General features: G+C 44.5%; 1 protein-coding gene across 1 annotated transcript; it reads right to left on the reverse strand.

Annotated features, from left to right (window-relative positions):
• Positions 1–8,283: 8,283 nt before the first annotated feature.
• On the reverse strand, positions 8,284–10,252 carry LOC132864803 (uncharacterized). Its single transcript, XM_060898223.1, has 2 exons — positions 10,245–10,252; positions 8,284–9,094 (listed from the first exon to the last, which is right to left on the reverse strand). The coding sequence occupies exon 2, from the start codon at positions 9,092–9,094 to the stop codon at positions 8,336–8,338; it is 759 nt and encodes a 252-aa protein (XP_060754206.1). The 5' UTR covers positions 10,245–10,252; the 3' UTR covers positions 8,284–8,335.
• Positions 10,253–13,601: the final 3,349 nt, after the last annotated feature.

Below are 13,601 nucleotides of genomic sequence, written 5' to 3' on the forward strand. Positions count from 1 at the left end.
GATGTTCGCGCCAAGGTTTATGCAAACGCAGTGACGTAACTGATGTATACAGTGATGTAATGGCGTGACTCCCCTTAAGAATGGAATGGAATGGACCCTTTATTATCACTGTTTTACCAGTGAAATTGATCAGCAACCTGTCCTTACAGAGGGGGACAGTACAGGAAGACAGGGAAAAAAAGAAATTACAGAGAACATGAGGAAAAGAGAGGAGAAAAAAAGAACACCCCCACTCTATGGTCCTGCGGGAGTACAGTGTGGGAACATTAAAAAACCTCAGCACATAAGCACAAGAAAACACAAGTACATTTTACATCATGACACAGGACTTGGGGGGGAGGGGGAAGGGGGGCGATCAGGGGTGGTGGGGGGTGGAGGGGGAAGGGGGGCAATCAGGGGTGGTGGGGGGTGGAGGGGGAGGGGAGGAGGTAGAGGTAACCCAGCACAAGCAAGCAGCCATCCGCTCCTGCAGCCATGAGGGCGCTGGTCACGCACCCACTTGTCACACTGGGGTGAAAAGCGGTGACCGCGGGGAGTGGGGGAAGGAATTTCGAAAAGAGAGTCTAACAGCAGTGTTCTCCAGGGGAATTGTTTCCCCAGCAACGACCTTGCCAAGGCCAATGCTGGCTAGGGAGCCTAAATAGATAAGATTGGAATTTGTTTGGTCTTAGCGAGCAGACGCATTCTTTTCCATGCCTACGCCACATGTCCATGTCCATCTTGGTCTCCAAAACAATCTAATTTCCATTGCAAAGCCGAAAGCTTCTCCAAGATATTATCCACGTTGCGGGTCAAGTTTTGAATAGCCACAGTCTGAGTGCCGACAGCTCTGCCCACTGCTTCAATCATGTCAGGCAGCTTTATGGGGCTTTGAACAGCTGTCACCATTTTCTGATTTCCTTGATAAACCAAGGCAATGCCTAATCCAATCAGCAAAAGTCCTGTAATCATGGTTCCAAATAGGTAGATGTCTTCAATGTCCTCCACAGAAAGAACCACCAGGCACACGACCTGCCACTTCTCCCATGCATCGATTGTATAGCCAGCTGCGAACGTTCCGGCAGGACAAGCTGGTTCCCCTGAACCCAGGCTTCTCGTCGAGAAGATTGTGTCAATTGCATGAAGAGACCAGTTTATCAATTCCATGGTTTTTAGTTCGGAGAGTAATGCAGAGAGAGTCTTTCAGAATATAGACACTTAGATAGACGAGACAGCAGAAGCAGGAAAGATAAGGGAAGGGAGAAGGAGAGAATGCGACCACCTTCCACAAGAGCACGGAGAGAAAAAAGCACCCCGAGCTATGGAAAAGCAAACTGCTTCTCAGCTGGTTCGCAAGTTGAACGAGTTGTGAACCAGCACTGGCCCCGAACCAGCCCTGGAACTGATTTGGTGGAAAAGGGGTAAGAGTGGTGTACCATCTTCCCTCACTGTAAATCTCACGTTTAAGAAGGCCCCGCAAGTTCTCAATAGGGTTTAAGTCAGGTGAGGAAGGGGGCTGTGTCATTACTCTGTCATCTTTAAGGCCTTTGCTGGATTGCCAAGCAGTGGAGTACTTGGATGCATTTGATGGTGCATTGTCCTCCATAAAAATCATGGCCTTCTTGAATGATGCAGACTTCTTCTTGTACCACTGCCTGAAGAATGTATTTTCTAGAAACTAGCAGTAGGTTTGGGAGTTGATTTTAAGTCCATCTTCAACTCGAAATGGTCCAACTACCTCATTCTTAATAATAGCGGCCCATACCGGTACCCCACCTCCACCTTGCTGGCGTCTGAGTTGAAGTGGTGATGTTTGTCCATTAGTTATCCAGCCACGGGCCCATCCATCTGTTCCATCAAGAGTCACTCTTATTTCATCCGTCCATAAAACCTTTGAAAAATCTGTCTTCAGATTTTGCTTGTCCCAATCTTGACATTTCAACTTGTGAATCTTGTTTAGTGGTGGTCGTGTTTCAGCCTTCCTTACCTCGGCCATGTCTCTGAGCACCAAACACATTGTACTTCTGGACACTCCAGGTTGGTTGCAGTTCTGGAATATGGTGGAGAATAATGGGTTCCTGATAGCTTCATTTTCAATTCATCTCAAGTCTTTTGCAGTTAATTTGCATCTTCTCCACATGTTTTTTGCGACTCTGTTGATGATTTGCAACAATACATTTGATTGTTCTGTGGTCACGTTTCAATAGCTTAGCTATTTCAAGAATGCTGCATCCCTCTGATAGGCATTCTACAATTTTTGTCTTTTCAGTGTCTATTAAATCTCTTTTTTGGCCCATTTTGCCTGAGATAAAGAAGCTGCCTAATAATTATACACACCTTAATATAAGGTGTTAATGACTTTAGGCCACACCCTCCCTCATTACACAAATACCACCTGAGAATGTTTCAATCCATTTAGCATTCAAGTGTATATAGCTTGGGGTTGGAAAATATGCACAGAAATAATGGTAGGGTCAGCGTACTCACTTGCCTAATAATTGGGCACACAGTGTATTCCATTCAACAAGCATGATATTGAACGAGTCGAAGATGAGTGCTGTAAATATATTGAAGCCACTGCTTGTAAATATGCATGAAGAATATCTAATGAAGTTTTGGTAGCCTTTCGGGCATTCAACGCGTCTTTCTCTTTTCCACCGAACAAAAAAATGCTTCTGTGCATGCACATCAGAAAAGTTTCTCATTGAATATTTGCATCAGCTCCAACGTGTGACATCATGTTGTCTTGACAACCAAGCAATATCGTAAACCATATTCAACACTCATTCTCCACTGGGTAGAATGACGTAATAAACGTATGATAAGTGATATGCTAACAATATTGTATGCTATCAAACCAAATGAATGGACCCTGCTAGAAGAGAGCAGAACACATTTTTATTCCATCAAAAAAGTGTCCTGTAAATTGTAATGGAAATTTCTAATAAACACTTCAGAACGCTAACAGTTGTCTTTTCAGTCATTTATTATAGTAGATCATATAAAAGATATATAAAATAGGAAAGGAAAGAGAAGAATAGAAGAAGACACCACTTCTGATGATGCCGAGAGTACGCGCACTCTGAGTTGTGTTTTAGGAATGTTATCTATTATACTCTGAAAGCATTCGCTCACTGCTTGTGTCTTCACGTGATTGGCTCAAGATTTTCTATGAAGCTTTGTTAGAGCGTGCACCTGGCGTGCGGGTGGATGCGTAGTTATGAGAACTCAGGCACCCTGCTTATCACCACCAAGGTCAGGAAAGGTGGTTACATCATGAGAAGATGCAAGCTAGGATGAACTCAAGCACCCTGCTCATTACCACCAAGGCCACAGAAAAGCGATTACAACATAGGAAAAAACATCTTTCTCAGTATAGGCCACTTGAGCTCAACACACAGAAACACAGAGAATAATAATGTTCATCCATTAAAAATTCCCTCACATTCCCCCCTTTTTATCCTATAGGATAAATTACTAAAAGGAAAGAAAAGAACTGTACACAGTTTCAGTGATAAGAGTTCTCAGAGAGATTCAACTTAACACGTCATTGAGTGTACAGGGATAATGCTAAGGCTGTTTTTATAAGACAGACATCTTAAATAAATGCTAGCAAGCCATATACATAGATCAGGAATAATAGAACAGGAAACAATCATAATGAAAGTGTTTTAAGTCAGGACTAGTTTCATGTCAACTGTGCTGATGTCATCGAACGGTGGGTTATAGTCTTCGTGTGAGTTTGGAGGCCAGTCAGGCAAGTCGTCTGAGTCTATTTTCACCATCTGGTAACCAATATTTGTCAGCTGCCTCTGAAACACAGACATACAACATTGACAGAAAACAGGGAGCAAACATAGCATCACAATCGCTAAGCCCAGGACCAGTATGGTGGATAGAATCAGAGTCTTCCATCCACTGAACCAACACAATCAGCTGTCTTCAACTCCTCCATGTTCATCTGCTTATGATTGTTCAGCAACCTTGCGCATCTTGTTCAGTGCCTCAATGATGTTACCGAGTTAACCCTTGCCCTTCTTGACGTGTATTGGTGCTCAGAGGGCAGGCACGCCCTATCAGCCCTCGTCCCACCTCACCAGGACTTGGAGGAAACTCAAAACCCTAAGACTTGTCTATCGGCTAGACACTGAAATACTCTTCCCTATTGAGGGTGCGTATGTGATTGATGTGATACTCGCACTGTTCCATGCAGTGATGCCTTTCTTCCTCACGAGCTTTAGTCAGCGTCTGGTCACTTAGGCTTTCCTTTTCCTCCTGCTCAGCCGGTTCAGGAACCCTCCTGCAGTGGCTAGCATGGATCCACATCACTCTGCCTGTGACTTTCACTGCCGTTGGGGTCGTGAGCAGGACCTGGAATGGGCCGTTCCACCGTGGCTTGTTCCACTTGGTTCGTCGGAAGTCCTTTACCACGATCCAATCCCCTGGTTGTAGATCGTGCAGAGGTCCCTCAGCGGGTTTGGGAAGTGCTTCTTTTACCTGTTTGTGGATAGATTTCAAAGCAGAGGACAACATTGCACAGTAATTCAACACTGCATCATCACACAGTGTGGTGTCCGGCAGTGTTCCTTGAGCTAGCCCTATCCCCGTGTTGGGTACTCGTCCAAACAGAATTTCGAATGGGCTTAACCCATGTTTAGGCCTAGTTTGCATCCTCATTTGTGTGAGTACTACAGGGAGGACCTTTGTCCATCCTAGCCCTGTTTCTGCACAAGCTTTGCTTAGTTTATTTTTAAGGGACCCATTTTCCCTCTCTACTGCTCCTGCACTGGCAGGATGATGGGCACAATGTTGTTTCAGGTCTATCCCTAGGAATGCTCCTATTTTCTTTAGGGCTGCATTAACAAATGGTGTTCCACTGTCACTTGAGATTTTGCTAGGTATACCCCACCTAGGAATTACATCTCTCAGGAGTGCTTTGACTACCGCCTCTGAGTCTTGTTTAGCTGTGGGGAATACTTCTACCCATTTTGAAAACATGTCAACTATTACCAGGCAGTACCTTTTCCCTTCACTAGGTGTCAGTTCAATAAAGTCCATTTGGAGGTGATCAAATGGTTTGTCTGGTATTGGGTGTGCTGCTTGAGTTAGTCTGATACCTTGACCTGCATTATGTTGTGCACATATCAAGCATTGCTTGCAAAATTTCGCAGCATAATTTGAAAACCCCTCTGTGAACCATCTCTTTGTTACTTCTGCTACCATCCCCCCTTTTGACACATGGGTGAGCCCATGTGCCAATTTTGAATAGAAAGGGAACATGTATTTTGGTAGACAGGGACAGCCCGAGGGACAAACCCAGACCAAGTTTGCAAGGATACAGCCTGCCTATTTCCAGACTCGTCTCTCGTCCTGGATGGCAGTGCTCTGAAGGTCCGCTAGCTGTAAACAAGGGGTAGAAGCCTGAGGAAAGGCAAGGTTAGAGGGTGAACTGGAAGCCGAGGCTGCACACTTAGCTGCCACGTCCGCCCTGGCATTCCCTTGAGACACAAGATCAGTATTGTTAGTATGGGCAGCACACTTACACACAGCAATAGCTCTAGGGAGTAGAACAGCATCCAACAACTCAGAGACCAGTTTATGATGTGCAATGGGAGATCCTGTGCTAGTGAGAAAATTTCTATGTTTCCAAATGGTGCCAAAATCGTGCACAACGCCAAATGCATACCTACTGTCTGTAAAAATATTGACAGATTGCCCTGCCACCAATTTGCATGCCTCAATGAGGGCACAGAGCTCTGCGGCCTGTGCTGACAGGTTTGAGGGCAGACACGACGCCTTGAGGACCTCGTGATCTGAGACTATGGCAAAACCTACTTTGTTCTTTCCCGTCTCTGGGTCTCTGGAGGCTGAACCATCCACATAGAGGATCATGTCTGGATTTTCCAAAGGGTCGCTCTTTAAGTCTGCCCTGGGGGAACAAAAATCATTAGTGAGAGCAACACAGTCATGTGGCTCTCCATCGTCCTCTGTAGGGAGAAGAGAGGCAGGATTCAGAACAGTACAACGTTTCACAGTGATGTTAGGCATATCAAGTATGACTGTGTTATACTTCAACCATCTCTGTGCTGACAAATGTGACGTCTTTTTCTCCAACAGAAGCAGGGAGACAGCATGTGGGACCAAAAGGGTGAGGTTAGAATACCCCACAATATTTCTGGAGGCAGTTACCGCCTTTTCAGCTGCAGCAACTGCATGCAGGCAAACAGGAAGTCCAGTCGCCACTGGATCCAGCCTGCTGGAGAAGTAGGCTACAGGTCTCAATCTATCCCCGTGTTTCTGCAAAAGAACAGAGGTCATAAAACCCTTCTTTTCATCGACAGTTTGAACAAATGGTTTATTGGGGTCAGGCAGTCCCAGAGTGGGTGTGGTCTGCAGAGCGCTCTTTAGGGACGTCAGGCGTGTGCGGGACAGCCGCAGCATTGACTGCTTGCAGATCTTGGACAAACCTCCACTCATCGGGCTGGGACGGTTTTCTTCCTTCTTAACTGGAAAAATAGGAGTGCGCACTGGAGAGTCCTGGCAAGGGACAATTACATCTGCCTTCAGCAACGAATCAAAGACCGGTTTTATACCTGCAGTTGCTTCTGGTTTGAGTGGGTACTGGGTCTGTTTAGGACTGAAATCTGATTTGGGGGTGATCACCACTGGTTCAGCATTCTTTATTAGGCCCACATCACGTTTACCCTTTGCCCAAACGGAATTTGGAACTCCCGCCAATTTGGGGTGCACCTCTGCTGGAGTTATGCCTGTGGAAACAGAGACAAACAGGCCACTATGGCTGGGGTCCCCAGGACCCTGGTCATCAGTGGCTAGTATTACGCTGTGCTTAACATGCACACACATAGCATTACTGTTTGTAGACCCCAAGCCTTTGACAAAACAACACACTAGGGTCCTCTGTTTGGGACCATTCATTGCCATCGACTGCACACTTCCTGACCCACTTCCCCACGTCTTTCCAATGGGTGGCTCGTGGCCTTGCTAATGAGACATGGGGAATAGAATTAATGATGTCTAAGAAATCATGTTGGCAGCAGTCAACCTCATAGTCCTCTGTTCTGAGGCTGCTTATAACATGTTTGAGAACACTGCGATGAGCATTGATGCAGCTGTTTGGACAATGAGTAAAATGGACCTGCACAGCGCAATAATGTTTAGACCAATACATAGTTTGAGGGTCAATCTTTCACGTGCATGGGGGTCTGCAAACCAAGTCTTTTCAAACTCTACATCTTGACCTTGGTGAACATGTGCTGTACAATGCAAATCTTCCTCTTTCATATAATCTGTGTCAACTGATGAGGTGTTCAAGTATGCGAGCTGTACAAGGTGTTTTGGAGTTTGTGTGAACTGATCTGAGCAGAGCTGCCAGACATACACATACAGGGGGCTTCCAAACCCATACTGCACACCGCACATTTCACTTACTTCAATAGTTAGTCCATCTGGAGTGGATGTGAGATTTACTTCTAATTTGCACATTAAATCACGTGCTAACAAATTTACTGGACATGTATGTGAGATGAGGAATGAGTGGGACGTAACTATTCCTCCCTCGCTTTTACATGGGAGGTTGACTGAGAAAGTTTCGGTTACAGGTCGTCCTGAGATGCCCATCGTCTGAATAGAATTTGAGCTGAGCGGTGGGTCTACTGGAAGTACCCCATGTTGTATCACTGAGTGTCCTGCTCCAGAATCTACTAGAAAGACTAACACATGCCCACACACAGTGAGGGGCATACAAGGGAGTTTAGAAAAGGGAGTAGTTGTGTATTTTAACAAACTTAATGCAACTTCAGGTGTATCTATCTGGACTGGTGTATCGGGCATTTCTGTGTAGTCTTGCTGTTGCATGCAGGTGCTGCTACTAATGTGTTTAACGTTATGTGAATGCTCCTGTCTATGTGTATGTGTATCATCAGGTGTGTGTGTTTGTTACCTCCCCTGTTCTCTGTGTGGGGCCCGTTCCCAGAGTCTGCCCATCAGTCTGCTTTGCTGTACTCCTCACGGGGCTTCTGCCTGTTACTGTGGAGACAATTTCGAGCAATGTGTCCCTTTTGATTGCAGTTGTAGCAGGTTGCACCTTTTATCCAGGACGAGTCACTCCAGGTTGTCCTGTCTCTGCCCTTACTTCGACCTCTTCCTCCTCTTGTTCCTTTTTCTCCAGGCTGAACAGTCTGGAAAGAGTGAGAGTGGCAGCGTGTAGATCTTGGTCTCTTTGTGTCGACTTTGTCTTCTCCTTCTCTTTCAGCAGCTTTTCTGCATGCACAGCGTACTGCTCGATCTTGGTGAGGCTCAGGAGTGCCCTCCACTGCAGCCAGGTTCACGGGTCTGGTCAGGCCACTGTTTTCTCGTGCGTGGCGGTGAGACGGGTGAGAAATGCTGACACCACTTCTCCATCTTCTTGCTTACACATACTGATCTTAGTCATGTCTATGTTCAAAGGAAAAGCACTATCCAGACGAGCACAGAGAGCAGTGATGGTATCTCTATACTCACTATTGCCAGCCGTGCTCCAGTCTGGTGTAGTCATTCGCTGGTCAGCTTCCGGCCACTCTTTGGAAACTTTGTTCCAATCTATACCCATCTTGGTCATGATTAGGCAGCGAAGTTCATGGGTGGTCGGTCGGAATTTTCTGCAAAATATCAACAGTTCGTTACCAAATCTCTTTCCTCCTACCTCTCTCACATTGGGAAGAGAAGCCATGCTTTCCTTGATATCAGCTGTCATCCAGGGTCTGTGGACTAAAAGCACGCCATCAGCTCCAGCCACTTCCACCATTGGAAGATGAAGAACTTCACACTTTAGGTTACAGCCTTGTGGACCCACTGGTGAGCACGTGGTCAGGTCCAGGAGAGTATCTTTTCCATCGCCATATGTAAGACCGGATCTCATGTGTGATGGAGAAGCGAGGGGAGGTGCTGATGCTGGAGGCAGCTGGTAGGCTGGGGGAGATTCCAGAGGCTCAGTTTTTTCCTTCGTCTCAACTTCTCCCCTTCTCTGTGGGTGAGGCGCTTGTGGGAATGATGCTCCGCCTTGCTGAGGAGGCAGTGTGTGTCGGGGTGGTGGGGCAGACTCCAGGTCAGGGTCCATCTGAAATTTCAAACACTGAGAAGAGGGTGAGAGCCCTGCCTGTCGTTTCTCTCTTTTGTACTCTCTCTTAAGTGTTTCTTCTTTCCATGCAGAAAACGCCCTCCAGTCCCCTAAGAACTTAACATTATCTGCAGACTCTTCTTTTTCCTTCTGTTTCAACTTTCTTCTAACTGTCCTATCTGCCTGGGACTAAAACTGCCCTTTTCAGGGAATCCTAAGTCCTTTACCCATATATCAAACTGTGCCAAATAATCCTCGCCATACGAGGATTTCATAAACTGGATGTTTGGGCTGTCATAGGAACAGCCAATTCTTATTATAGCACATGTAGCTTCACACTTACTTGCTTTTTCTTTTCTTTCCCTAACTTACTGTTTCTGTTCCTCATTGTACACTGTTATATCAATAGGTTATGACAACAATGGCTGAGTTTTTTTTTTCTCAGAATCACAAGAAGAGCAAGTTGGACTATGTCCAAAAATGCAACACAATAATATTTTAGGTGTGTTCTTATTAGTAAACAATTTATCTGACATTTGCCTTAAACCAAAGTAGGTATCATTTAGCACAACAACCTCAAAGACAACTCGCGCATGTGTACAAAAGCTGTTTCTCTGTTTCAGAATTTGGAGGAGGACAGTACTCTGTTGATTCATCAATATTTTGCGTGCACACCGGTGTGTCTTTGCGTTTTCGCGATCGAACCTCTCTATCCCGTTCCCCAGACGGGCCAGTTGTTCACACAGAACAAAGGGAGCAAGATTCAATTCCCACGAATCGCTGAACGTGAATCCGTCGAAACACGCACCCGTACTTCCCCTCCTCAAGTAGGCGAGCGATTACCCAGTCGTCACTTAGGCGGATAATTCTCTAACACAACCCAATAAACTACTCGCAGTTTATTGTCTCAAAATTGTGTTTTATCCGTTGTCTGCAAACATATTGATGGTACCACAGTTTAGCAGTCCTCCTGGGCTCGGACAAACTTCTGTCCGTCTCTTATATCAGTCTTCCTTGACTGGGACAATCTCTGTCCATCTCTTATATCATTCTTTAAATACTAGGACAAATCTCTGTCCATTTCTTGTATCATTCTTTAAATACTGTTTCCACTAATTTCTTTACACAAGAATGCAAAGTTATCACTTACTGGTTCGGTGAGCCCTGATGGCCTGGTCTCTCGTCCAAGTTCTCAGCTCCGCACCGTAGCCTTGGGAGTGTTCCGTCGTCCGAGGATCAGACGCATAGGGCCCACCCAGGGGACGCCAAATTGTAATGGAAATTTCTAATAAACACTTCAGAACGCTAACAGTTGTCTTTTCAGTCATTTATTATAGTAGATCATATAAAAGATATATAAAATAGGAAAGGAAAGAGAAGAATAGAAGAAGACACCACTTCTGATGATGCCGAGAGTACGCGCACTCTGAGTTGTGTTTTAGGAATGTTATCTATTATACTCTGAAAGCATTCGCTCACTGCTTGTGTCTTCACGTGATTGGCTCAAGATTTTCTATGAAGCTTTGTTAGAGCGTGCACCTGGCGTGCGGGTGGATGCGTAGTTATGAGAACTCAGGCACCCTGCTTATCACCACCAAGGTCAGGAAAGGTGGTTACATCATGAGAAGATGCAAGCTAGGATGAACTCAAGCACCCTGCTCATTACCACCAAGGCCACAGAAAAGCGATTACAACATAGGAAAAAACATCTTTCTCAGTATAGGCCACTTGAGCTCAACACACAGAAACACAGAGAATAATAATGTTCATCCATTAAAAATTCCCTCACAAAATATAATAATGTACCATAAAGTCCTTAATGTTTGCATCCATTGTCATAGTCACCTGTAACCAACCTCTCACTCGAGGAAATGGGATACAGTTAAATAATCAATAATATTAATAAAACTATAAAGGACCAATACCAGAAGATACTTGGTTGTTAAGAGCCAGTGATTTAGCATCAATAAAGAGATGGAGAATAATTTGTATATATATACGTAGTTGCATTGTATTACTACCAGTAGAAGAAAGAATGCTGTAGGACAACAATGAGAAATATGATATCAATACATGGAAAGTAATAAAGTGCGCACAAATAAAAAAAATAAACCCTTTAAATCCCAAAGTCTGTTCTGGTTTGTTGGGGCCCGTATCTGTGTCAGTGTCCACTGTTTGTTTGAGTTTTTATCCTACCACAGTGATGGAAGGAACCTTCTCATGGACGTAGTAGTGCAACAGTGTCCGAAGTCTGGCTCGCCACCCAGCCTGATAACTGGGAAATCTTGCAACTCTGAGGATCTCTTGGATGGTTGCAGTCAACTCAAACCTTACTAAAAAACCTGACCACCGAGTGGGCTAGGAACTAGCATCGCTAGCCACAGTTAGCATCTGCTGGTCTGGGTGTTCATCAATGTCTCTCTCTCGGCCAATATAACTCGTAAGTCACAAAATATCAACGAATACTTGCTTAGTAATATTTCCGAGTGTTCACCAACTAATTTAGAACATATTTTAACACTTATCAATCGGATGGCAAAAGACCTTGTGACTTCTGTATAAGAGTGGGATATGTGCTGTAAACACCATCGGGAGAGACAGGGAAAGAGAAAAAAAAACGGGAGCAGTAGGTCACAACTAATAACCTACGAATTCCCTGACTGGTTAACAACTCTTAGATACTTTTTAATAAACGAATTCGATCACATAAGATGAGTTCTATTTATTTAAAGAAATAAATTAACTAGTTATGAAATTATTTATTTATTTATTCAGATCAATGTATTTATTCAGATCAGTGCATATATGACTATAAGCCTGGGCTACACACCTCCTGTACAACCGTGTTATTAAGCACAAGGTCACATACATGGAGTGTGAACTTTTGCCAGTTGTTACTTCTTATGTAAGATCACTAAGTTTGTCCACTGCTTCCAAAGCTGCCTGTGGCCATGAGTCTAGAGAGGAGGTTGGCCGTGCTCTCAGTCTGGCTGAACACCTTCTTCAAGAAGGAGGATATTCCAGGAATGACAGGTTGTTTAGAACCCATGAGCATGGTGTGGCAATGGGGGCATGGCCAAGCGGCAGTTTGTGAATGGAGGGTGGGGCCGGGGCAGGTAAGTGGATAAGTCATTACACCTGGCGTCATTAATGTGTGTGGGTGTGTTTGTTTCTCACAGGGATTGACCATAAAAGGAGGGGGAGAGCAGAGAAGAGGAGCTCCCCTGACCCCAAGCATGTGACTGACTGACTGGCTGAAGCTGAAAAGCCAAAATAAAGTGTGTATGTGAACATCAATCCTTGCCTGCCGTGCTTCTGTGCTCCACCCACATCAGGAACTGTTACACATGGTAACACAGCTTTTCAGAGAGTTCAGGACCAGGAAGAGTTGTTTCTTTTACCCCTTTTCCACCAAGGTAGTTCCAGGGCTGGTTCTGAGCCGGTGCCAAACCTCAAACCAATTCTTTGTGTTTCGACAGCCAAAGAACTGGCTCTCGACCAGGAAAACTGGTTACAGAGTGACACCAGATCTTGTTGGTCTATAACCACTTATGTCAGGTGCTAGGAGAAAGATTATCATGACCAATAAGACCAGTTAAAACTTTCTGACTGCCAATTTAAAAAAAAAAACAATTAAAAAAAACAGAGCTAGTATGGTATTTAGTCTGACTAATCCAAAAAAGAAGATAAAAAGACGATGTAGTTGTTGTGCTTGGGGTTAGCATGGCAGGCTAGCTATACTAGCAAGACAAGTGGCATTAGCAGCATAGCAAGCAGTGGGGCTAGTGGCTAGGAAAGCGGAGATGTATGCAATGATGTGGCTAAATGGTGGCTTTTTAGCTTGCGGAAAAACAAACCATTTCTTAGAAAGTTTGCAAGTTGATCTAGCACTAGCACCAGCACAGAACTAGCACCTGGTGCTATAATAAACTTAACAAAATAAATAAATAAACTTGACAAAAAATAAAATAAACTTGATTTGACCTGGTACGCATTGGTGGAAAGGGGGTATCCATAAAGTGGCTTGACTTATCAAATGTTTACAGCAGTGTTTTTATTTCAACATGGTTCCTGTTTTCAAATCACTGATATGGCAAAGTTTTCTTAAAGTAAGGAGACATTTATGTAACATTTTATGGAAGGATTATCCAGTGTAACTTTTTCATTCTGTGCATTTTTAATCCTTAACTTAATTAAATCATGTCTTTTAAGGCAAGTGATGAAGTCATGATGCATCCCTTAACTGCAGCTACATTACAGACACACAGATGATTGACTGTGTTTGAGCTGAAGAAGTAAATTCTGTATTTCATGAACACAAGTTCATTCGGTGTGATTTGTTTGTGTGCTGCAGTACGTTCGAGGCTCAGATCCTGTACTGAAGCTGCTGGATGATAACGGGAACATCGCTGAAGAACTCAGCATCCTCAAGTGGAACACAGACAGCATGGAGGAATTTCTCGGTGAAAAACTCAACCTCATTTAACGGCTCTCATCTCCTCTTTTC

The sequence above is a fragment of the Neoarius graeffei genome, chromosome 17, assembly GCF_027579695.1.
Source record: "Neoarius graeffei isolate fNeoGra1 chromosome 17, fNeoGra1.pri, whole genome shotgun sequence".
Lineage (NCBI taxonomy): Eukaryota > Metazoa > Chordata > Actinopteri > Siluriformes > Ariidae > Neoarius > Neoarius graeffei.